General features: G+C 41.0%; 1 protein-coding gene across 1 annotated transcript in view; it reads right to left on the bottom strand.

Annotated features, from left to right (window-relative positions):
* Positions 1-27,159, bottom strand: part of LOC117391777 (astrotactin-2-like) — a 305,935-nt gene that overhangs the window by 82,561 nt on the left and 196,215 nt on the right. Inside the window, exons 12-13 of the mRNA XM_055231621.1 lie at positions 16,947-17,113; positions 14,521-14,709 (exon numbers count right to left, since the gene is read on the bottom strand). Of these exons, the coding sequence (XP_055087596.1) occupies positions 14,521-14,709; positions 16,947-17,113 (356 nt within the window). The remainder of the gene's footprint in view (positions 1-14,520; positions 14,710-16,946; positions 17,114-27,159) is intronic.

The following is a 27,159-nucleotide window of genomic DNA, read 5'->3' as shown; positions in this document are numbered from 1 at the left end:
TCCAGGGAAAGTAATGACTTCTCCATGGAGGCAAGAAGAAGAAAAAGAAGAAGGCGGACCAGAAAAGTTACCTAGAGCATCTTTAAATCAATAATACCAAGGCCTGTGTTTTATTGAACTGTAATACCGGACTGCCTACTGTGCTATGCCTGAGAAGTTTCACTGAATGCACTCCTGCAGACTTTCTCTTGTATTTTGGAGCACTCTTCGTTCTTTTCGCACCTTCCCTCTGTCATATCAATGTTCTCGCTCTGTGCTGGTACTTCTGCCTCGCTGTGTCTGGGCTGGGACAGGAGCTAGTAAGCCATAAGCTCCGGTGACACTACCTGACACCGGCGAGTGAATCATGCACACTTGCCTGGGCTGTTGGAAAGATTACGCAATCTCCAAGACTGTTCCAGACTTCGCATCGTCGTCATTATCGTCGCTACTGAAGGAGAATGTGGTACGGGCGAGATGAGGTACGACGGAGCGAGGATCAAACTTAAACTCAAACAGAAGTGGGAAAACAGTTTGTCATTTTTAAGTGGCAGAGTTAAAGCCGCTGTACTGGGTTTTGCGTCTTAAAAATGTGAAAAAACAGTACTAGTTTTTAAAAAGTTTGCAGTTGCTCTTCACTTTTTGCATTCTGAGCGTCGTAAATATCACAGCATGTTTAGAATCGCTTTTCAACAACACTCAGAGACCAGAGCGTAGATGTAAAGCTAACAACAACTAGCATGCTAACATAGTAAAAGCCAAAAGTAAATCTGTTGATTGGGCAAAAAGTTGTAGGATGTTTCCCTGCTCATCCAAGTCTTCAGTTTGCTTCTTCCCGCTCACACATACCGCAAATTTGGGACTATAAGCCGCTACTTTTTTCCCAGCGCTTTGAATCCAGCGGTCTATACAGTTTTTTACGGGCTAACGGCCACCAGGGGGCGCTCTCTAACAGTAAATGCAAAGGTGAGACACACGTAGGGAAAGTTTATGCGCTGAAGACTACACTAGTTTTGATTTTGAATTGTCATTTTGGACATCATGCACACAGCTTCATCATGAAAAACACACGAAGAAATGCATCAAAGAAGGAAATAGAGCCACTGCACGTCAGTTTAACCATTAAAGAAGGAAATAGAGCCACTGCACGTAAGTTTAACCATTAAAGAAGGAAATAGAGCCACTGCACGTAAGTTTAACCATTAAAGAAGGAAATAGAGCCACTGCACGTAAGTTTAACCATTAAAGAAGGAAATAGAGCCACTACACGTTAGCTTGGCCTGAAAGAAAGGAATAGAGCCACTGCACGTAAGTTTGACCTCAAAGAAGGAAGTAGAGCCACTGCATATAAGTTTGACCATCAAATAAGGAAATTGTGCCACTGCAGGTACGTTTGACAATTAAAGAAGGAAATAGAGCCACTGCACGTAAGTTTGGCATTAATGAATCGACGGTGCGATGTTGGAGGCGGCAGCAGGAAGAACTTAGTTAATGTAAAAAGACGACAAAAGCTTTTCAGAAATAAAAGCAGACGGCCCGTATTGTTTTATTTACTAAACGTGCAGATATGTTCATCTCGCGTTGGTGCCCATTTTCAGGCACAGTTTGAAAAAAAATTGTGTCTTAAATTACCGTCTTTCTGTGTAAACATCTCCTGTTACAACATAAAAACCTGCGGCTTATATTCAAGCGCGGCTTATATATGAACAAAATTCATTTTCGTTTCAAATTTAGCTGGTGCGGCTTATATTCAGATGCGCTAAATAGTCCGAAATTCACGGTACTTCCTGATTATCAAACGATACAACTCTCCATAATTGTATCTGCACTGGGGCAAGACAAATTTAGCTCAAATACACAGGGATAAAATTGGGTAGAGGCCCTTTAAGAACATGCGAGAACTCAGAAATGAAAAATGCAGAACAAGTTTCAGTAAATCTAAATGTGAAACAGTAAAAACGGGTTGAAAACATTTCCACTGCTCAGGACATGTTTGGGGGGGATAGTCGACTGGCAAGAAGTGACTCACAGACATCGGTTGTTTCAATGAGCGAGAGCCATTTCACCCACTTTACACTGAATTTATATGAGAGCCACTGCCATTACTGTCAGCTCCTCACGGGGGTCTGCGCTGAGTGATTTCTTACTGTAGCGGAGACACAGCCGACACCGAAAAGCCCGTCTCCACGCGCACTTTGAGTAGTAAACAGCAGCGTTATTTTGGAGCTAATAAAGAAGCCGTCAGATAATTTATTTCTGGAAAGGGATTTAAGAATTTCCTCGTCAACCTTGAGCAGCTTAACCCTTCACCTGTGCAGTCTGGAGTGATGTCTCATGGCTACTCATTAGGAAAGAAGAAACGACCGTGTAAAGTTTGTGGACGGAGCTTCCTGGCGTGGACACCAAGGACATAATTACACCAGATTATAAGGAACATGGAAATAGTGCTGTGTTTATGCCTGCACGAGCCTTGTGGGCTGCCAGGTCTGCAAATTATTATTCATTATTCATGCATTTTAGGACAAAATGTGTTCAAAATAAATGACATCATGATCAGAGTGCACGCATTTTCTTGTTTTTCCATATCCGGATTTCCTTCCTCTCCGCATTACAAAGCGTACAGTATGTAACACCTCACTTTAGAGGAAGCGCACACATTTTAATGACTTTATCTGTTTCTTTTAACTATTTTTAAACCCTCTGATTAACAACAGAACCTTCGCACAGTTTGACACTTTGACACAATTAATTTAATGTGTAAAACAGGTTTCTCACAGTGGAATAATGTAGAGGTCTGGCTTAAATTAGCAATGCATGAAAACAATCGAATCGAGACTAGTTGTCAAGAGCAGCAGGGCCTGTAGAAAACCATTCAGAATAAAAATGATAATGCAAAATAAGAAAGATTGGAGGAACAGCCATAAGTCACACGGTGCATATACAGTCGTCCCTCGCTATATCACCAATTTTCCATTACCGTAACTCCGCAACCAATTGTGCTATCATGTCAATTCAAACGGCGTCTCAAAGCAGAGGCATGAGACTCTTTAAATGATACTTATTTTACCAAATATTATAAACTCATAAGCTGCAGAACTTCAGATATTCTTTAGTCGACATTCCAAAAAATATGACCTGGCAAAATCAACGTCTTAGCTGCAAAAACGCCTGACATTTTTTTATAAGAAGGGCTGTAAAAACCTAACCCTAAATACAATCTGCATAATCTCTTGTATAAATGTTGATTATTGTTCATATCTGTAATTTAAAGTGTTTCTGAGCTGGCCACATAGTTTTTTCATAGTTTGCTTGCATGAAAGTGACTCAAAAGTACATTCGTTTTTACATTTTTCTTCTACTTCAACTGGTGTTACACGTTTATTTGATGCATCAGTGGAAAAATAAGGATGGATTTGTAAAATAGAGGTAGTTGTGTGAAAAAGGACAAAAGTACATGTTGATACCTCCTTTAACGGGATTTTTATGGCTAAAAAAAGAAAAAAAAGTCTAGGTCTAAGTCTAGCCATAATGGTCTATAATGTGCTCAGTCTTTAATATAGTAAACGAGAGAGAAATGTGAGAAAATGTTAATACCTGTGTGTGAGAAAAGTGTATAAAGTGTGTGGTGAGGGGTTTTACAGCTGCAAAACATATAGAATAATTATAAAAAACAAAACTGACTACTTCACGGGCTATTTTTAGAACATAACCCCCGCGATAAACAAGGGACCACTGTTTTCAGATGAGGGTCCTTCGCTGCATCGTGGAAAAGCCCTTTGCGCTTCATTTATGATACGTTTTCACCCCAAGAAGTGTCATTAGCTGCCAGACGTCTGCATGTAATCACCAGAGCATGTATAACTACGCCAATCTGCTGTTTGCACACAATTATCATGTAAATCAGCCGGCTCCTCAGACGCAGGCGTAAATGACATATTGTTAATAGAATCAAAAGTGAAGTGAAAGATTTTGTATTTCACACAACTCTCAGAGCAAATGAACAGCGCACACAGCGGGAGCATCGATTCCAGAGCTAAGTAAGAGGCTGGCCCGGGCCGTTACGACACACAAACGTAGCGAGCAGAGCCGTGGCTAAGTGGCTGTTAAATTTTAACTCAGTGCTGATTCTGTCCTTTTAGTGAGATATTTATTGACCACAGCTGACTGCACTTCAGGACCATAAAGTCCCGCCATCTTTTTTAGGTCCATCAATAAAGATCGTAAGCCCAATTGTGGCTTAATATCAGTGCCTCGCAGACATACCCCATGATGCTAGAAGTATCACCGTTTTGATTCTCGAACTCCACCAAGTCCGTTTATGTAGAGAATAAGCCGCCGTTTTTACTGCTATGGGACTAAATATTATCATTTAGGGCTGCAGCTCACATTATTTTAGGAGTGGATTATTATTCAAACGATTATTTCTACTGTATATTAAGAGTTTTTAATTATGTTACGCAGCCTCTAAAGGTCATAGGTCATTGGCTTCAGTCACATATAGAGACTAGAGGCTTTTAAAAAGACAATATTTATGAATAAAGCGAATTATTAATGAAAATGAGATGTATTCTGATTTTATAATGCTGCCGTCTCTTCTCTAAAAGGCTTTTTGGCAGGTGTTACTCCACATAACGATTACGAACCTACAGTTATTTGAGTGATCGACGAGGCTGCAGCCCTATCATTTACTCAACTTTAGTTTTATGAAACATTACAAAAATTGAAACGATAAAAATATGATGATTTCGTTAAGTAAGACGGGAGAATAGACTTGCCAGTGAGACTATGAAAAGGTAAGCGTCTCTTGATAATGAGTTGTGCCAGACAGCGTTCTGTGAGGATCATCTTGTGTTGTCTGTTGTGTCTCGGGGGCGAGCTGCTTGTTTGACTAGTTTAAACCCGCTGCCAGTAAAGCCCCGCGGAGCCCCGGCCGACGTGGAAATCTCTCCGCGGGCCTCGCTTTGATGTACCCGGGGTGAAAGGCTGGAGTGTGCGGCATCGCTGTTCTGCGCGTCCCCCAAGTGCACGGATCAACTCGGTCTGCCAGAACACATTTAATAACCTAAAGTATGCGTCGAGTGCGTTTAAACGTATGCGGAAGGACCGGAGATTTACCGTCGTTACAGTCACGACAAAAGCAAAAACGACAGAACCGCTTTTTACATGCTACTGCAGCCAAACATCAGCTTTAAACGTGCATTATGTAACTTTTCTGCCACGCCGTACTCTCCATTGATTTGTTATTGCGTTGCCAAGAGTATTGCACACTGCCCCCTGCTGGTCATCGGTGATAGAAGTGATTCAGAGTCCAGAGTGTGTTTGGACCTGGCTCGACACGGGGATTTTAAGTCTGTCTGATTAAACTTTCACGTGGGATGCAGAAAACTGACAAATATAGGAGTGAAGAAGGCTATAAACCCGTAAAAAGTTATTCTTTAACTAAACAAATAAGTCCGAGCCATAAAAATCTCTCCTTCACTGAAAGAATTTTTGTCATAGAGCGCAATGTAATCACAAACTGCTCAGATCGTAAATGTTTTCTTAGCTCAAAGTCTGTCTTTTTAATTGTTCGCTTTGGCTATGCTCTATGTCCGCTCTAACTAAGCTCAAGCTCTGATTGGTTAGAGCGGTCACATGGTACGACATAAACAAGCATGTGTGCGATATGAACGAGCCAAGTTGTCAGGAACAAGCCGCAGGTTTAGAACATGTTTCGGAAGCTCCCGGAATCACAAACATGAGCATTTATACACTGCCTGGCCAAAAAAAAAAAAAAGTCCCAATCTGGATTTAACTTAGCAAACAGGTTAGGGTTGCTGCAGTAGGTCAAGTCTAGGTTCAGCAGAATGAGGTCAGCTGACACCTGAATAAACTGAATGACCAGGTTATTCCATCAATGGATTTTTGGGCATATTCCAAGATGACAATTCCAGGATTCATCAGGCTCAAATTGTGACAGAGTGGATCAGGAACATGAGACGTCATTTTCACACATGGATCGTCCACCACAGAGTCCAGACCTTAACCCCACTGAGAATCTTTGGGATGAGCTGGAGAAGCTTTGAGCAGCGTCAGACTCGACCATCATCAATGCAACAGGTGAAACATTAATGCAACGATGGATGGAAATAAATCTTGTGACGTTGCAGAAGTGAAATCGAAACAAAGCCACAGTGAATATGTGTCAAAAGCTAAAGGAACAACCAAATATAAGAGTGTGTGACCATTTTTGGGGGGCCAGGCAGTGTATTTTACATGGAGAGACTGACCTTTTCATTGAGACAGATGTAAAAGATATTGGGAAAAAATGGCTATAATTTGCTATATATAAGAAATTGTGGTATTTGATTATGTCTGTTACTCGAATGTCTCTACTTTGCATTATTTCTGTAACTTCCCATAGATGCTCTGTATAGTTTGTGGTCTGCTGTTTTTCTTTGTTTTAAAATAAATTGCACAAAAAAACTTGCATTGCTTCGAGCGATCTGACCTGTAACTTGATACTGTCATAATTCCAGGCAAAAGCAATAAGAAAACACATTATTATTGTAAAAGACTTGCACAGGTCTGAGGTCTGTGTAATGAAAACTACGGATTATTTTTATGACAAATGTACTGTACAATACCAGAACAGCCCTTTAAACGCCCGCATGGACTTGAACGTAATGCTATAACATGCTATAATATTGTGAATTTACTGTGTTTGCCCAGATTTTGTTCAAAGTGTGTTTGTCTGAGAGATTCATGGTCTCAGGGGCTGTTATGAGTGTTTCTTTTTTTCCTTTATCTAATCAATATGAAGCTGCAGCTGTGTTGAATTGGTGCAAAAATTCTATTTGAAACACACAGAAAGATGACATACAGTTAGAAAAAGTGAGGTCAAGTTTGTTGTTAAAAAAAAAAAAGACATTTGAGTCAATATCGATACTGGAAAAGGCTCATAAATAGAACAAACTTAAACGTTTTCTTTTTTTTTTTCTAAACTTGATTTTGATAATAAAGCTTCACACTGATTTTGAGACAACAATGATTTTAAACATAATTTTTTTTTTGACAATTAAATTAGACTTTATTTATTTATTTATTTATTTATTTATTTATTTATTTATTTATTTATTTATTTATTTATTTATTTATTTATTTATTTATTTATTTATTTATTTATTTGACAGGGACAATGCAATCAGACATAGTTACAAAATGAACATTGCAGCTGATGTGACGCATACAGTTTATAGCAAGAGCTCATTTTCAACTCCCGTCCCTGGTTGGGCTTTTTTTTTTTTTTTTTACAATTTACTAATAGGCAAAGTAACACAACATAATTATTTTCATCTAGACCAGGGCTGTCAAACTCATTTTCATCAGCAAAACGGTTGTGATGTAACTGTGCGGCCGTATAAATGCCACTAAATGTTACCAAACGTCATGTAAAATAAATGTACCTACTTTATAACTTGTTAAATAACTGTTTCTGCATTTATTACTTATTCAAGTTGCAAATACATGTCTGTGTATCAAAAACAGACTTTTACAGCCTTTTAATTATCGGACAATTTGTTGTTTTTCTTGAACATACAGGTTTTTCTCCTTGAAGCACAAACTCGTATTCACCTTCACCTTTTCTTGCCGACAATTTTCCTCTTCCTGGACATTTTGAGATGATTATTTGCAAATATTTCTCAGTTCCAGTTCCAAAATGTCATTATTTTATGGTTGATGCACACATTAAAGCAGCAGAGACTTTTAATTTAGCTCCTCACGGCCACATAAAATGACATTACGGGTCTCTTTCGGTCCTCGGGCCTTGAGTTTGACGCACATGAAGTAGACCATTCTCAAACTCCATATGGCGCTCATGAAGAAGCGAGTAGCTCATGATATCAGCGCAGGAGCTAGCACGGCGCCTGTTATCATTTATAGCATGTTACTTTTAGCGTGCACATCCTGTATTTGTGCATAGATAGGCTCTTCTAACAGTGTGCGATTACTGATGCGTTTCTGTACAGTGTCACTTATCAGGAAACGCCAGGTCTGACGGTTTAACGGGGACAGCTATGGGATAAATCTCAATCCCCGCTCAACCGCCGCGCTCCCTGGGCTCCCTTTTCACTGCGCTCGCCCCCGTGTGCCCACATGTAAAGGATACATACACACAAACGCACAGCAACGCAAACCCTCACCGCAGCTCCACAACTGAGAACCGATGCATTTCAACGTGTCCCGTGACAACGCAGAGATAAAAGGAAACCAAAAGTACTGTTGACAGGAGGTGTTGGCAGCGAGGTGTAAACACTTACTCCAGAGAGCTGCGTTGAAAAGTCTGGAAGAGTACAGTAAAAAAACAAAAGTCAGCACAAGGAAGCGGACGACAGGATGAAACGCCTAACGCAAACGATTGTACAGTTTTGTTAATTGAGCTAAAACACACAGACGTGCGCAGGGATCGCTCAGCTCGAGGTTAGGATTAACTTCGATCGATCATAAGGCGTCACGATCCCTGTCTTTCCTGCCTTTTTTTTGGCCTTTTTCCCCCTCCCGTCTGTGTCTGAGCCTGGAGCTGGGGCGGAAATCTCAGTTCCTGCACCTGGGGAGGATAAGAGGAGCCACGACCTGACAATCGGTGCCAGATCGTCCACGTATCTCTGTGGTGCTCCCTGCTTGGCTCAGTTTATGTTTTGTTCGCTTTTTGACTCGGCTAAACTGGATACTTTTACTCCCCACCAGATCCCGCTCCCTGGACCCGCTCAGCTCTCTCGCCTCCGACCCTGCTCTTCTCTTCCGGTGCTGTTCATCCCGTCTCCGCTGCTCACGCTCTGACCCTGGACCACGGCAAACACCCCGCTCCCGACTCACCGTTTGATCTACCGTCATTTTTGCACTTGCACTTGTGTAAATAACAGTTAAACTTTTCCTCGAATTCTGTCTTTTTGGTCCCTCCTGTCAATCATTACGACGTAAGGAAAAATAAGAAGATTGTTTTTTTTTTGCATCGGCGTGCAGAACCAGCTCCATCGACTCCGCTGCTGCTGCTGCTACTTGATGTTAACGACGCTCCACTTTGCCATTGTGCAACCCTGCTCCGCCGCACGCTTTTGGAACAAACTCTGCGCCAATTGTGCCCTCTGCTCCCGTCTCTCTAGCCTTGTTTGGACGCGGTGGTGAAGCGCTTTTCTTTGGGCCTAGCGTGAAGTAAAGCGTCGCTCGTCAGCTTGACACACTGACAGCTGTCGATTCTTGGAAACGAGCGTGGCAGAACGAGAGAATTTAATGACTTAGATGTGACTGTAGCTGTTCCCAGTGTAAATTTCACTCCTGCGGGGATGATAAATGGGGTCCAACTTCCTCTACTTCCTCGCGCAACTTGCACAACCTCATTCTTGACCTTGAACGAGTTTGCATGTTTATCAAGTCACGAGGAGTTCCCGTCCCCCTCTGAGATCCTGACAGACAACACATAGCGGCACACACTGCATTATAACAAAATCAGAGTGATTTCCATGTCCATAAAGTTACTACAAAACCTAGAAAAGACGGCAAAAAGTCTCCGCCGCAACATGTGGTTAATCATCAACTAACTCGGCCTCGGTTGATAAAGTAACAGCGTCTTTCACTAAATAAGACCTGTCCCTGGCTCCTCATTGGTTCGTCTGCGATTCGCCAAGTCCCACCCTGGAGTAGAGATGGGACAATAAACAAAAACGTCATGATAAAAAGCGTCGACAATAATCGTTTGTGGGACGTTTTATATAATCCTGATAAATGCCAACAAAGATAATCGGCGTTATATCAGCAGAATGTGCAGAAAAAAGCTACTTATCCACAGGGGGCTCGACAAAGGGGTCTGTTGTCCCAGGCCCAAGGGTCTTAGGAGCCCAGAATTGGACCCTCCTCCTATTAATTTGTGTTAGAGGGGGGGCCCATGTGAGGCTTCTTGTCCCACGCCGCCAAATTAGTGTCAACGGTGCTCATCTAGAATATTCTCCACTAGATCGTAGTTGTTTTAACTGATAAAGGTACAATTACATAGTTTAAAACTGTCAATAACTTGCGTAATTATTTGTGTTATTTTATTTATTATGACCGTTAATCACAATCAATATGAAGCATAAACTCTCAGACACATTATCCAATCGTGCGGACCCTAAACAGACAAAGTCCAACAGTCCAAGGTGTTGGAAAGTGACTTCAAATCGCTCAGAGACACAGCACTAAAGTCGGGAAATATATATATAATATCTGGTCCAAATCCATCCAACTCCAGCGCCCACCGGCTTAGACTGAGCATTAAAACTAAGAGAGAAATTATCAGAGGTCGTGGAACATGGTTGATATCAATAACACAAACAAACATAATCCCCTGGTGTTAACGCAAATAAGCCCCGTGTCTCTAAAGAGTCAGGAATATTTGATACAAGCAAAACGTTAAGACAAGGAAGGACGGGGAATTACAAATATAAAAGTACGTAGCATCATTTCTGTGTTACTTTCTGAAACCTGGTTATCAAATAAAATAAGCGAAAAGGAAATCGGTATTAAGAAGGTTTTGAAAAAGGCAAACTAAAGGAGGTGGTGTTGCCATTTATGTCAAAGATCACGAGTCTGTGGATCTTTTCTCCTCTGTTAGCTGTTAGCTGTTGGTTTTGTAGATGATCCTGATTAAAAAAACTGGCTCTTGCTGGTATTTATCGTCACCTTCAGCACCTAAAAAGGCTCTTAATGATCTGTGCATGATGCTGGAACATTACGAGGTCCTGATAATGGGCGATATAAATGTTAACTAGCTGGAGAAAGAGTCTGAAACTTTGAAAGACCTGCGCAATGACCTGAATCTCACACAACCATGGATCTATTAAAATAACTGGATAGGGTGCTGCTAGCTTAGAGCTGTCTCGAGTTGGACTACTGGCCACTCATTGGTATTACAGCGAAAAAATCCCTCCTGCCCAGAAAGGATTTTTGTCATAGAGTGAAACATAATCATATAAACTGCTCGTGTTCGGCTGACAGGGCACCTTTGGATTTCACAAAGGTCAAATTTTGTGAGGATTTTTACCAATTATTAAAGTTTTCTCAGCTCAAAATCTGTCTGTTGTCTTAAAAAAAACTCTTTTCAATCATTAGCTTTGGCTACGCTCTATGTCCGCTCTAGCTAAACCTAAGCTCTGATTAGGCAGAGCGGTCACATGGTACGACATGAGCGAGCCTGTGAGCGACGTGAACGAACCCGACTGTCATGAAAGAACTGCGGGTTTAGAACATGTTTCAGAAGCTCCTGGAAGCAGAAACATGAGCATTTATGCACTGCCTGGCCAAAAAAAAAAAAAGTCGCCACCATTTAACTAAGCAAACAGGTACGAGCCTCCTGTGGTCGGTCAGGTCTAGGTTCAGTAACAGTCTGTGGTCAAAGAATGAGGTCAGCTGACACCTGAATATACTGAACGACCAGGTTATTCCATCAGTGGATTGGATCAGGAGCACGAGACGTCATTTTCACACATGGATCGTCCACCACACAGTCCAGACCTTAACCCCATTGAGAATCTTTGGGATGTTCTGGAGAAGCTGCAGCGTCAGACTCGACCAGCATCAATGCAACAGGTGGAAAATTAACGCAACGATGGATGGAAATAAATCTTGTGACGTTGCAGAAGCGAAATCGAAACAATGCCGCAGAGAAGCTAAAGGCGGAACAACCAAATATTAGAGTGTGTGACCTTTTTTTGTTGGTGGCGACTTTTTTTTTGGCCAGGCAGTGTAATTTCTAATGTATTTGTTATTCCCTGGCCTCATTCATGCTCCTCCTTCGCTCTCGTCGCGCAAAATCTCATATGGGAAACTCAACTGCGCATGGTCCATTGCGGAAAACCGGATGCGCCTAACTAGCCGCTAAAGGCTAATCTCGAGACATGCGCCATTGAGCACGGCCCATTGACTTAAATGTTAAGACCTCGGGGCTTGCACACAATTCATTTTTATTCAGACCAGACCTGACCCTAGAAATTTAAAAGCCTCACTCATTGATAATCATAACAAGCACCATAATTATTGGGTAAATTGTTTCCCTCTGGATTTTAGCGCCCACTGTCCATTTGGGCGTTTTTGAAATACAAAACAAACATCAGGCGAACATCAGCTTTCCCTGACCCTGATATGACCTTAAAATTTGTAAAACATTTAGTGAAATTGCAGACCGACATGCGCCTAAAAGAAAATTAGAATGAAAAACTGTAACAATCTTTGGTTCAACACAGAAATGCCAAGTCTAATACGAGAAAGAAATACTGCCTGGAAAAATGCACGCAACTAGGTCAGATTTGGATTGGGCATTTTTTCGTAAATGGAAATAGATCTTTGTCAACATTTAAAGGCAAAAACGCCAAAAATATCATGTCTGCGCTGACGGAGAGTCACGGAAATAAGGCAAAGTTATGAAAATCTCTCCCAGAAACCAGTATTCACACGTTACCGACCCAGATTTTATTAGATTGAGCCACTGTAAATTCTAAATGTGGCGTTTTATCTGTGTTTTGGATCCTTCTGGTCTTGATTATGTTGAATCTGAACCAGTCGCGTTTTCTCTTTAAGACCTTTCACTCACACAGAGGTTTTAAAATGCTCTCCGCTCCATAGATCCCAAGAAGTCCACGGGAGCTGATGACCTTAATCCAAAAAACGTCCACTACAAGCTGCCCCATTTTTAACTCAACCTCCATTACATATTTTTATTTATTTCAGTATCGTGCAACAGTTTAAAATCTAAATTATTATGTTATTATGGAAACTACAGAAAAGAAACTATTCAGGCAGCCTTTCTTTCTGTCGTAGATTATGTAAAAATACAAAAACGCAGACTTCAGGCTCTCGTTTGCAACCTTCAGATCCGAGCTTTCAATCAACCCTTTGCTTCAAAACAGGAAAAGAATTTAAAACCCATCACTGTTCACTGAAAAAGAAGGTTGTCGATCGGATCTGTCAGAAGAACAACACTGTATGAATGTATTTGTAAAGGGACTACGACGATAAACTGCCTGAATATCTCATTTACTGGTTGAACCTTGAACTTTTGATACAAGATCTCATGATTGTCTACGTCTAAAAACTGTCCAGAGTAGAACAGAAATGGCTGAAATAAAAGCTTTTGGTTATTTCTTGCCAAAAAATGGAATACATTTGAGGGACACGCAAAACTGAACACACTGGTGCCACAAACGCACTTTAATAATCCAGTGATAAATGTTTATAATCACACCTGCTCCTATTTTTAATGTTTTAAATGGACCTATGCAGTTATGTGTTGAATTTATTTTGTTTGTACAGTTATATTTTACCCGGGCGCTCGTGAAAAACAGTCTGAGTGGGGCTCTGGGGGCTCTCCCCGCGTAAATAAATGAAATCTAAACTATTTATCATTACGCTGGCTGATTGAATTACATTAACAGCGACTCAGATCTGCTCGGAAATCGCGTAAAGATCCAGAAAAGGTGAAATATCAGAATGTGCACAGGGAAATCTATGCGTCCAAGTGTCTGGGTGGTGCACAACGGGTAAAACTGTCCAGCTAGAGCAGTCCTAACCGAGTCTCGCTCAAGATCTAGAGATGGGGCGCGGTGGCGTTGAAGGATGGGTCAAATGCAAAGGACAACGTTCCCTGCACAGACGATAACATGTGCTTTAACGCTACGCTAATTATACTGGTAAAAAACGCAGTAGCAGTTCAATAACAGCAAATGTCAATCTGAACCGTAGACTGTTTATATAAAAGGACATACAGTAGCTAACCTGCTAGCTGCTACGTTCCAAACAGGAAGTGATCACAGGCTGCGCTTCCTGCTCCATCGACTCTGGTCTTAAACGTTCGTATTAACCCGCTCTGCATGATCCTGTGTTTTTTTATTTTGCTATTGTGTCTGTAAATTAAGTTATGAACAGTAATAAAACGACAAATCAGCTGCCTTCTTTCTTTCTTTTAGCAACAGGTTTGATTGACAGCGTCGCTAAGCACCCGCTCCCTCCTAAACCGGCGGTGCGAGAGCGGGGGGCGAAAAGGGGGCGTCGCTTTCAACAGCCTCGCTCCTGATTGGCTCTTCCGTTGCTATGATACGCGTGGTCGAAATTCCAAATAGGGAACTACAAATTGCTCGCCTAGATGCTGAGATTTTAGTTGGTAACGTGGAAATATGTTTAATAAAATTTAATAATTTGAATTAGTAGGAGTGGGGAAATGTCTGTATTGTATCAGACGTGCGACTTTTCTTTAACGCTTCTTTTAAACTAAGAAATGTTACTGAAATTAGTGTTCTTTATGTTCTTACACCTCGACTATTTCAGCCCGTTTGATGCCCTGCGTTAACAGATGTGATATGTGCGACCATCAAGTGTTAAATTACTGTATATTTAGGTTTCAAAAGCAACGTTTTTCCATGTTCTGCTGCTGTTTTCCTGCTTGTCAACTGCGTAAAGTCGTCAAAAAAATCCCCTCACACTTCATTCAAACTTTGCTCCCATGGAAAGGAGTTCGTGGGAGTGCGTGTTAGTTACCGGAAGGTCATCTGGAAGATCTGTCCCAGGTTGACTTGTTGCGTTTTGTTGTTGTAGCCGCGCAGCATTTCTCCAAACAGGGTGTCATTGAAGTGGACATCCTGCCGCGGGCACTTGGCTCCTTCACAGTTGTCTGACTGCAGCACACACGAGCGCCCATCCGCTGACAATTTGTATTCCTGAACGCACCTGAGAGACAGACACAGACACTCAATCTAATGTACACGCCGGTACGGTCTGCAAAGCTCTTAATGCGTAAGGTTAAAGGGATCAGATCTAGAGGACTGGACATACTGCCAAGGAGACGATATGGAGGCATAGTTTGACCGAGAGTGAACAGAATTCACACAAACAAAATGAAAACACTGCTCAGGACTTGATGATGTGATGAAAGATGATGATCATATCTCAAGCTGATTCAAAACCAAACAAAACTGGACTAAACCAGGACTAAACCAGGATTAAACCAGGACTAAAGCAGGATTAAACCAGGACTAAAGCAGGACTAAAGCAGGACTAAAACAGGACTAAACCAGGACTAAACCAGGACTAAACCAGGACTAAAACAGGACTAAACCAGGACTAAACCAGGACTAAACCAGGATTAAACCAGGACTAAAGCAGGACTAAAACAGGACTAAACCAGGACTAAACCAGGATTAAACCAGGACTAAACCAGGACTAAACCAGGACTAAACCAGGATTAAACCAGGACTAAAGCAGGATTAAACCAGGACTAAAGCAGGACTAAAGCAGGACTAAAACAGGACTAAAACAGGACTAAACCAGGACTAAACCAGGATTAAACCAGGACTAAAGCAGGACTAAAACAGGACTAAACCAGGATTAAACCAGGATTAAACCAGGACTAAACCAGGACTAAAGCAGGACTAAAACAGGACTAAAACAGGACTAAACCAGGACTAAACCAGGATTAAACCAGGACTAAACCAGGACTAAACCAAGACTAAACCGAGACTAAACCAGGACTAAAGAAGGACTAAACTCTCTATGAACTTGCCTTTCCTGTTGTTTCGTCCAGTCGTATAAAACCCTGTAAACACATTACGTCTTTAACCGTGTGAACTGTCAGGATGACCAATATGTCAAAGACCTGACACCAGTTTACTGTCGTTTTGCACATTCCTGGATTTCCAGAAGCATTTCATGTTATAATTTTCCATTATGGTCTAACATTGGAACATTTACCGTGTGAAGAACTGACAGCGTTTCATTCAAATCTCCAAATGAAGAGCGTCTTTGGTGACAGATAAAAGCAGCACTTAAGCCTTCCACGTATTTCTCACAGTCACTATCCTCTGACGCTTCTGATTTGCACATTTGACATCACAGAATAAGCAGAAAGATTATCTCACGTTCATTATTGCAAGATTTTGGCTTTACTCTGGGTTTGTTTTAAACACAACTAAACAAAATGCAAATATACTGAATGAATCTTAAAATACTTAAAATATTTTAAAGTTTGTAAGTGAATATCCATCCATACATTTTCTTCCTCTTATCCGGACCCAGGTCACAGGGGCAGCAGTCTAAGCAGGGACTCCCAGACTTCCCACACCCCAGACACTTCCCCCAGCTCCTCCAGTGGGACCCCAAGGCGTTCCCAGGCCAGTCGAGAGACACAGTCCCTCCAGCGTGTCCTGGGTCTTCCCCAGGGCCTCCTCCTGGTGGGACATGCCCAGTATACCTCCCTAGGAAGGCGTCTGGAATGTGCTCCTCTGAATGTGGAGGAATAGCAGCTCCTCCTGTGTGACTGAGCTCCTCACTCTATCTCTAAGGGAGCGCCCAGCCACCCTACGGAGGAAACTCATTTTGACCGCTTGTATCCGCCATCTTGTCCTTTCGACTATCGACTGTCATCAGAAGTAAATAAAACATGGTAATTGTGTTGATACGAACTGGAGTATGACGTAGAACTAGATCTACTAAACTCTTTAAAGGCAGAACAGGTTGTATAAAATGGCGGCATCTTCAGTAAATCATAACTCATCTCCCTCAATACTAAAGACACATTTACACTAAAACTGTGTTACTTTTACACTACTTTTGTGTTAAATGTATTTGATATGGGATGTGTTTTTCTTCTTTCACCTCTGACTTTTAAAACAAATACGTATAAATGGACTAGTTGCATAATATCTCAAAGACACAACAATTCGTTCTGAAAAAGCCAGCACTGAAACACCGGCCTAAATAAGCCTGAGAGTGTTTTCATGTGGCTTCCAGAGCTGCAGCGCACACGTGTCCTCGCCTTAATCATTCCGGCTTAAGATTTGCATGCAAATGGACCGTTACAGTTGTGTCCTGTTCTCTGATTATCTCCAGATTGAAACATCACTTTGTATTTCCATTTTGTGTGAAAGCGGAAGCACCTTTTCACACTCGCGCCAGGGACTTATTCTCACCCGCAAAACATGAGCACGTTGCTGGAACCGGGGTCAACCTCCAGGGGCACGAGCTGCTGGAGACACAGCTGTTCGCAGCCGCCATTGAAGCCGTCGGTGCAGTCGATGCCCCGAGAGTAGTCATAGCAACCGGACCCATCCTTCATCGGCCTCAGCCCCTCAGGACACTGTGAGGAAGAGGAGAGAGGAAATAGATCAGGAGCAGAGGTCAGCCAGCGCATTTTAATCAGGATCAGGCAGCACTTAGGAGCGAGACAGATAGCTATAAAGCAAAGATGAGACAGAAGATAGGCCCAATGGAAACGGGGATGTCGCAGGAGAGAAAGAGAGCAAAACGTGACAATTATTTATACAGGAAGACGCAATGAGAGCACTTAGACGCTTTTGTTCATGGCCGTCCTGTTCGAAATACAGAAATAACATGAACAAACAAACAAACAAACAAAACAGATATGTATAAGTCCATGGAAAACCTTAAAAACAGGCTCGTTACCAGATTATTAACGTGCGTTTGTGACACCGACGTCTACAGTTTTGCTTGATTTATTCCATTTTTGTGAAGCGAAACAGCCAAAAGCCCCTTTTTCCCGTCTCAGTTCCGGTGCACCTTCGACTTATACATACCTGTACGTTCATGCGATATTGTATTAAATTAAAATCCATTGTCAAAGACGTTGTAGCGCTTCAAAAACTGTGGTGCAAATTGGTTTCTGTAACTCGGATCGTCTATTTGAAATCAGTTTTAACGGCTTTGTTTGTTAAGTTCTTGCGTGATCCTTTGAATGCATAAACTGTACGTATAAGCTAATGAATCTGTTACGCTAAATGAATAGTCTATTTGATGCCGTGTGAAAGCGAACACCGACGTTATTTATAAAAGTTGCAGCAGGATCACGGAGGAGCTAAATGTGCTGCCTTCGCCGAACTACGAGGACGACACAAAATGAGTTGTTCAGCTCCAGTCTGGTACAAGTATCTCTGTTTTATGCCGTCATTGTACTGTGTAATTGTCCTAATAAATAAATGAAATAAGCTTGTCCCTCTGTGGTTGACGATTCCTTGTTTTGAGTTTCCAATTTCTCGCTGGTTTAGTCTTGATTTAATCTTCATTTTTCAATTAGCCCTGGCGAAGATCTAATTTAAGTTGAGCCCAGTTCAGTTCTAGTTCTATAGTTCTGCGTTACCTACATTTAAGGATGAACTTTTGGCATTTTCTGCTACAAAAATGACATTTACCAACATGAAAACTGCTATTTTATTCAGAAAAACTCATTATGTGATGGTTTTCAGAGTACGACTTTGCACCACATCACATTTTGTCCAAAACCAAAGCAAATCAAATGTCTGCGTTCATTTATTCTGCTTATTTCATTAATTAAGTGAGATTCCTCTTCCGTAGAAAACAAATGAAGTGTTTATATAATGAAGAGCAGAGCGACCAAACACAATTATTAAAAACAGAACTGCTCTTGACATAATAACGATCTCGTGGTAATTAACAAACTTCCATAAATCGAGAAATTTTAGCACAAAACAAATGAGGAGCATCTTTTGGTTCCAGATGGAGTATTATTCAATTACTCAATTTAGATACTTAAGTAAACGTACCGCTAAAGGGGCAAATATACTCAAATATGATATGATTAAACTGAGGTACCTGTATTAAAAACATTTCACATAGGTCTTTCTTTTCGCTCAAAGACGAAGGTTTAACTCAAAACCTTTAGTCCGAATGTTAGATACTTTCTGTTAAATGTAGTGAAGTAAACTCAGAGTATCCAGCGCAAAATTTGCTCAAATGAAGCACAGATGCCTAAAAATAGCACTTGAGCATTGTACTTTTACTTTTGTACTTTTATCTGTGTAATCCCTCAGTCGTCCAGGTCTGATCCACAGTAAAAAAAACAAATTTAAATCTGTCAAATGAACAAAACTTGGGAGGAGCTAACTACACTGAAACCTTTAATGGCCCTACTGCATTACTCTATTGTTTCCTTTGTTTGCTTTGGGTCTGAGAATGGAGTCATAAATAGAAGACAGATGATGTCTCAGGCCCCTGTTCCTGTTCAAAGATGGATTGTCTTTCCAAACATAAAATAGCTTCTTTAACTCTCCTCTCAAACCAAAATCTTTTCTCTGGCTCAGACTTGAACCTCACTCTCTTCAAAGTTGTGTTTAGTGTCTTTGAGATGTAGATGAACAGCAGACTGTGGTCCCGAGCAGCTCTCTTGATGGTGCTGGTCTGTTAGTTTCTCTCGTGTAACGCTCACTGCTCTCTTCACTACACTGAATACTTTGTTTGTGTCTCAGGGTTTTGTCCTTTGGCTGAACCAGTTTCTGTCTTAACCTCCTGAGACCCGAGCTCTTGCAGGATTTTATTAGCAAAAACTATTAAGTGCCTGGACACATACATTTTAAAAAACAAAATGAGAAACAATTGTGCCTCTTAGAACAATGTGTCTCATTTGAAGTGCTGCAAACAGGCACAGGAAGACATGTGCCTTTAAATAAAAATAAAAATGTAATAATAAAAAAAATAAAAATACAATAAAAAATAAAATAATGAAAAAATAAGATAAAATAAAATAAAGAAATACAAATTAATACAAATAAAAAATAAATAAATATTCAAAACTATTAGAAATATTCAAAATTGTTGCTCTTCTTCTAAAAATTTGCACTGTGGCCTAAACAACCCAAAAAGTGTTGTCCACAGATGAGGACACCAGGTCTCAGGAGGTTAAAGTGTTTGTAGGTTTGAAATAGACCAAAATCTCAGATCGCAACTGTCTGAAAATTCTCTGAACATTTGTATTTTGTCGCTTCCCTGAGTCTCACGCTAATGCAAACACACTGTAAACACAGGGTTAGCATCTTTAACAAATTCTCCGCTGCTTTTTAGGTCTCAAATGTTCAATTGAGGCCAACGAAGGCTTAAATACTCAAACACATAAATTACAGAAAGCGCTAAATATTTAGGAATTAGCACATTTTTTCACACTAAGCAGCGGAGAGGCGTCAAAGCAGATAGATTCACACTGAGTCTGGCACAAACACCGGCTCCCTCCCTGTGTATTAATGTGCGTTACAGTAATAGCTGCTTCATTTGTTCATCATATGTGCTGGGCGAAGGTGTCGGCGAGTGCACCGGTGACGAAAAACCAGCACACGCAGACGATCCTAACATAGAACAAGAAAATTCTATACTGCAGAACCGTAATAGTGTCAGAATTATATTTCAGTTACAGTAAATCTTCGTTTATTGTGGGGGTTATGTTCCAGAAATAACCTGCAATAGATGAAATCCACCAAGTATCAGCTTTATTTTTTACAATTCTCTATGTTTTTGTCTGTAAAACCCCTCACCACACACTTTATACACTTTTCTCACACAGGCGTTAACATTTTCTCACGTTTCTCTCTCGTTTAAACTCTCTCAAAGTTCAAACCTTCGTAGATTTTAAAAATTACGCACAGTATTATAGAACGAAACCAAATACTATATTGTACTGTGAATAAAAATGACTCAGGCGTGTTTCACAGTCCGCTGTAATGTCCCGTAATGTTCTTTTTCCTGCAAAGCTAAAGCAGACTCCATCCAACTATTTTTGCTCCCTGTTCAAACTTGTTTTTGCCGTCATCCTTCTGTTATTTTCCTCCTTCACGCGACAAACCGAAGATTTATTTATACCGTAATGTCGCCCCCTACAACCGCGGAACTTCTACCTTCTGTCCAACTTTTTACACGATGTTTAGCGTCTTCCTCGACCTTCGGGGAGCGACCGCAGGCGAGTTTGTCGGTGCAGAACGTTTCATCGACATTGTGGGGTTTGTCGGGGAGAAAATTGCAAACGTACAGCACATCAGAGTCACAAAAAAGCATGAAAAACTGCAGTAAAAACAACCTGCGGAACAGCGAGACCGCGAAAGTTGAACCACGATATAGCGAGGGGCAACTGTACTGTTAAACTGGGACAAAATCGATTATACGCCACATACCGACTCAGTAAATACTCAGTCAGCAACAATTTCCCTCTAACATCACTTCAACTTATCCAACTTATCGAACAGAATTGGTCCTCAGTAGTTATTATGTCAGCACGTCTTTTACTGGAGCCGCTGCGGGAGTCGTTTACTTTTTTTCCCAAATACCACTTTTGTACAATCTTATCTGCCTCCGGTGGTGACGATTTCCTTCAGACAATAAGCAGTTTTATTGAGCTATATCTTTTCCACAAGTAGAAAAAGTGGAAATAATAAGTTGTCACAAGAAAAAAGGTGTAACTGGTTTGATTAGTGCCTGTTTTATCAATTCACCGACACTAAAGATGAACCGGTCCAGCGTTTTCTGTTCTGATACTGATACTTTGACACCTGATATTAACCGATACTGATGCGAGGACACAAAATGGAGCTTATTTCCTTAAAAACACAGTTCACTTATTACACAGCAGATCCAGTAGTGTTATGTAACCGTTATTTATCCTTCAAATCACCGCAGATCCGCTTCGTAAAAAGACATTTCGAATCTGGCAACTGGACAAAAAGCTGTAGGAGTGAAGTATCTTTAAGTTGAGAGCGCGTAGACCAAAATCGAGGGTGCGGTTGACAGAAATCGAGGGTTTAATAACTAAAAGTGAGCGGTAAAATTGTGAAAGCGAGCGCAAAACCTGTGATAGAGCGAGCACGTGTGTGACAGCGCCCGATGTTGGCGTTTTCGTGTACTGTTTGCTCCTCGGCGCCCTCTCTGTTTCTCTCAGTGGCTGCTCTTTTTTTTTTTTTTTCCTCAACGAATCAAAACAAGACTTGAACAGACGATCACAGATTTAGCTAAATTGTTTCGACTTCGACAGTCACGAACAACCCAAAAGTAAGTTGATTCTTTATCGCAGAATTGTGTTGTTTTTTTTTACAATTTTACAATCTGTATAATTTAATATCTGCATACAACTGCCAAATCTGAAAAAAAACATCAGCAGTATCACGTTTTGACATGATACTATCGCGAAATCACACGATGGTTTCAAGAAATTACGCGATCGTTTCATCAAAATGATCGTGAAATTATTTGATGTGTAAAACGAGGATCTGTCCACTTTTGCGCGTTCGTGTGGTGAGATAAAGGCTAAGATTCTGATGTATTTCTTGTTGACGGAAGAAAAAAAAAACGAGCAGGCGCTGACGGAAAGAGAGAGGGCGCTAGAGGGTAAACAGACACTCGCTTTCACGTTTTCACCGCTCACTTTTAGCTACCGATTTCTGTCTACGCGCCCTCAACTTAAAGACGGTCAAATGACGCCGTAGTGAAGATGTCTGGCCTTGTTTTAAAGGAGGAGCTAATGACTAGTTTGTGTTTGTTGGCCCGGTCTAACGAGTTACACGCAGAACAAAACGACTTCTTAAGGACAAAAGCTCAAACGTTATGAGATGTTCTAGGCCAGAGGTGGGAAAACAACAGCCCTTTCCTCTGTAATCCCGACGTTTCCCCAAAAGATGGCGCACTTCAGCTACACCGAGCTTGTTCGTGTGTGTTACTCTTATTCTCTTATCAGCCCTTCTAAAAAAATGAGTTTATCAAAGAATAGAAAAGTGGATCGTGAGCGCCGAGCGTTTAGTACGGAGGGGACAACAAAATACTTTCTCACTGAAGTCCGATCAAAAGCTGTGTGTCTAATAAACACAGTATCAGCCGTCACTTTGCTACGAAGCGCGACAACGACGCCAGCGAGCAGTCGACGCGGGAAGGGACGGCTACGGCTCAGAGGCGGCAGCCAATTTACAGACTCAGCAACTTTTTTTTTTTCACCTGCAAATAACAATTCAAGAGTCAAGTACCAAGGCGAGTTTTTTGCCGGCTTCAAATTAGGAAAAACGAGCAAGCCTTTCTCCGATTTTAAAGAAGAATGCATTTGGAAAACAATAAGCGGTGTATTCATGCGTTGCTACGTGTTAAAGGCCAAAACTCTAGTGTAATTTAAACATATATACGTCCTGGCCCCGCCCCTTTGTCACATTTTAGACTCACTGAATGTTAAAAAGTTTGCCCGTCCCTGGACTACGCCAAAATCAGCCTGTAAATCGTCTTATTACATCCAATTTAAGGTCAAATCACAATATCAGCTGAGTATCGTATCGGTGCGTCCCTAAATATTCACTTACTCTGCAGCTTTTTTGGGCGCGCGAGATGTTTTTTGCCTTGCGTAGAAAGTTCCGCAGTAATATCGGTGTTAAATCTGTTTAACCGGGGCTCGACTAAATGACGCTCAGCTGTTTCTCTCCCGTAAAAGATAGCGCCCGTCACTTGGCCTCGTGGCTTTATCTGCGCGTCTCCAGAACTTTCCAAGCAAAGCAATAACATTTCCCCCGGAGATAAGCAGATAGAAGACGCTTATCTAGAAAAGTTACACCGTGCAGCTTTAGTATGTCTAACAGAAGCTAATAACGCGGGTAAATTCACAGCTTTTCTTCCACGAACAGCGCCCTCTTCTGGATACATTATCGTAAACGCAATTATGTTTTTAACGCTTATAATACACGGGGGAAAAAAGCAGTTTTCCTCTGAAATGTGGATTATTTCTTCCATTTCAAAGTCTGAGATGCAAAACGAACTCCAAAAGCACCATCCAATTAATTATGTTCTTCATTTTTTTAAAGCTTTTGCCACCCGTCTTTGAAATTGTGAAAGAAATTCTTGTGCTGTCCTTCAGTTTTATAAGGACTGGTAGGCATTCATATGTCAGAGAACAGATAAACGGTGAACTACAGCTCGCCACAAGTGTTTTGATCACACGGCACAGGCACCAATCTCAATAGAATGGAGAAAAAAAACAAAAAAACATGGCTCCCAGGAAGAAAAATCTCATTTGGGCGGGTTGAAAGACACGCTAATTTAATATTAAGGTGTTTATGCCCATCTCCAGTAGCTCAACTCTTCTAAATAATTTGACTTTTGGCCACGTAAATACATCAAGTGTATAATTAGATCAAGTAAAACTCAAAACGTACCACCCCTCAGGAAATAGCAGATACTTCAGGTGAGGAGGATGCCACGCTGCCAAACTTATTAAAATCCTCACTGCGCGACACCCACACTCAAATATCAAGCTGACTGCATTAGTTCTGGTTCCCACAGCTTAGTTATATCAAAATATTTGTTCAAATTGTCTTCGATATTGCACTGTTGATCTGTGCAACACACTGGAGTAAAGTACAGTAAAGTAAAGTACAGTTTATACTCATGTTCTGGTGTTAAAAACAACTGTATAACCAGATGAATTGACTCTAGAGATCGACCGATATGAGTTTTTTCATGCCCGATTGTTTAGAATATGGAGAAAACGATGGCTCATAAGCTCTGCCGATATTTCTGGGTCGATACGTGAGGTCGATTTTGATGATTTTCGCCAAAGTATGTACTTTTAATTCACAGTGGTCCCTGGTTTATGTCGCGGTTACGTTCTAAAAATAACACGCAATAGTAGTCAGCGTTATTTTTTACAATGATTCTCTATGTTTTTGTCTGTAAAACCCCTCACCACACACTTTATACACTTTTCTCACACAGGCGTTAACATTTTCTCACATTTCTCTCTCGTTTAAACTCTCTCAAAGTTCAAACCTTCGTAGATTTTATAAATAAGTACAGTTTTATAGAACAAAACCAAAGATCAAGACCTGTTTTCAAGCCCAAACGTTTGTGTGAGGAATAAAAATATAAACATTTTCCTGTACATTTGTCCGTCACTATAACACAGTTCACCTTTCGCTGATTTTTTAGTGTAATTTTGCATGCTTTTTTTTCTTCTACAGAGTATGAACTTGCATTGTGTTGTGCGTCCTGATTGGCTGTTGGACTGTAGACCATTGTGTCGTGCGTCCTGATTGGCTGTTGGACTGTAGACCATTGTCCATCAGTCTCCTCCGTGCCGTGTCTCCTGTCCAGTACAGAATGTGTTCAGACAAATTTACATAAACGTTGGATCGCAGTGTGACTCTGAAGTGCTGTACGTTTGCAATTTGTTTTCTCCCCGACAAAACCCACAATGTCGATGAAACGTTCTGCACCGACAAAGATGCCGACGAAGGTTTGAACTTTGAGAGAGTTTAAACGAGAGAGAAATGTGAGAAAATGTTAACGCCTGTGTGAGAAAAGTGTATAAAGTGTGTGGTGAGGGGTTTTACAGACAAAAACAGAGAGAATAATTATAAAAAATAAAGCTGATATTTCGCCTGTTGCGGGTTATTTTTAGAACGTGACCCGATAAACCAGAAAACACTGTACTGTAAATAAAAATGATGCTTGTAGAAATACTGTCAGTTCAGAACGTTTCATCGACATTGTGGGTTTTGTCGGGGAGAAAACAAATTGTAAACGTACAGCACTTCAGAGTCACACTGCGATCCAACGTTTATGTAAATTTGTCTGGACACGGCACGTAGGAGACTAATGGACAATGGTCTATCGTCCAACAGCCAATCAGGACGCAGAACACGATGCATGTTCATAAAAAAAAGCAGTAAAAAAAATCCGAGAAACAGCGAGAACACGAAAGGTGAACCGCGATACAGCGAGGGACAACTGTACGACAAACTCACCTACGATCCCACTTTACCTCAAACCTTCAGCAGAGCAGTGCGGTCACGTTTTGAGCAGTTATCTTCTTGCATTTAAGTGTTTAATTACAGCTTTGCGTGTAGTTTTTAGGCAGCAGAACAGACACAACAAAACATCGGCCTGAGCTGAAGATTTAAGGACAATAGTCGAGTCGCTAAGACGTACAAACATCTGTCCATCAGGTCTATCTGTAATTTACGAGCTTTTTTTATTGTATTGACAGTGCGCGACGATCTATGCGCGTTACCGTAACACGTTTTTTCTTTAACGTTAAGACTTTGTTCCCGTATTTACAGTTTATTCTGCGTTAAAACACTCCCAGGTGTTTCAATTGTGCGCCTTCTTTTAACTGAGCAAACCGCACACTTTTAACGTCCCACAAGAGGCATCGCCAAAGACGGGGCGAGGATGTGCGCGTAATATATTCCAGCGGGGCGCGTTGGTGTTCCGTCGGAGCGTTCACCAAAACCGTCCCGTGTGTTCTCCCCGTGTTCAGAAAGGGGCTCAGGTCTCAGAGGCGTTTACTGGATCTCGTGAACGTGATGCTAATACGCGGCGCGGCGAGAGATTGGAGCCATTCATCACGCCGAGGGAGCGGCTCTGGGAATAGCCGTCCGTAATTCACCGTTGTCGTGAACGCTCTGCTCCGACGGAATGACGAGGGGTTAGCCGCTAGCCCGCGTTTGCTAGCCACTTTGCGTTTTGGCGGAGAAAATCGCTCCCTAGACAGATGGTTGAGTTTCTTTCCGCTCCTTCGTGATTAGTCGAAAGCACAAAAAACATGTTTGGAGTGAGATGGTGTGAGGATACGCACGAAAGAGAGAAGAAAAAAACTTAAAAACAAGTGTGTAAAGAGAAATAAACATCAACAAACTGGTGGAATTACAGACTTTTATGTTTTTAAAGGTACAATTCTAATCTGTGAACCTGGAGTAACAATAAAATCAGTTATTATAGTTTGCAAAATACACTTTCTGTACAACAAAATGAAGGAATTGAGTCATTTTAATAAGTTCGGTTTGTAATTTTTAGAGTAAATTTGAGTGTTATTGTAAAAATAAGATAAACACACACAAAAAAAGTAAAGTAAAGTAAAGTGTTTCCAATGTTCAAGTAAAGGAAAAATAAAAGAATCAAGGAAAGAATCAACTCCATCCTCACAACATATGAAGAAATCAGAAATTGTCTTGTGTTTTTTGCAATAAAAGAAGAGATAGAAGAAAACAGACTGAAGACGTTTTTCAGGGTAATTAAGGAGAATAAACACATCATTTTCGTGTTTCCTGAGATGAACAAAGCTCACAGTGTTGTCTGTAATCTACTATTTACTTAGATATTGTCTGTACTTGAGTACTTCACTACTTTTGGGCTTAAAGATTTTAATTTAACACTCTATTCAACTTAAAATAGTAAAGTAACCCGCTGCAAAGTTGAGCCAACAAGAGTTTTTAAGTTTCTTGGGTCAACGACTTTTTCCTTTTGTACAAAACGTGTGAATATTATGTCACAGAAACAGTTTTCAAAGTCCAGCCCGTGTTTTATTCTGTTTATTGAATGAACTTAACATTTACCATTTGGCACTTGCTCCTCAAAGCGTCG

Source organism: Periophthalmus magnuspinnatus, chromosome 23, assembly GCF_009829125.3.
Source record: "Periophthalmus magnuspinnatus isolate fPerMag1 chromosome 23, fPerMag1.2.pri, whole genome shotgun sequence".
In the NCBI taxonomy this organism is placed as follows: Eukaryota; Metazoa; Chordata; class Actinopteri; order Gobiiformes; family Gobiidae; genus Periophthalmus; species Periophthalmus magnuspinnatus.
The sequence above is the reverse complement of the archived record's forward strand: the minus strand, read 5'-3'. Positions and strand labels throughout refer to the sequence as shown.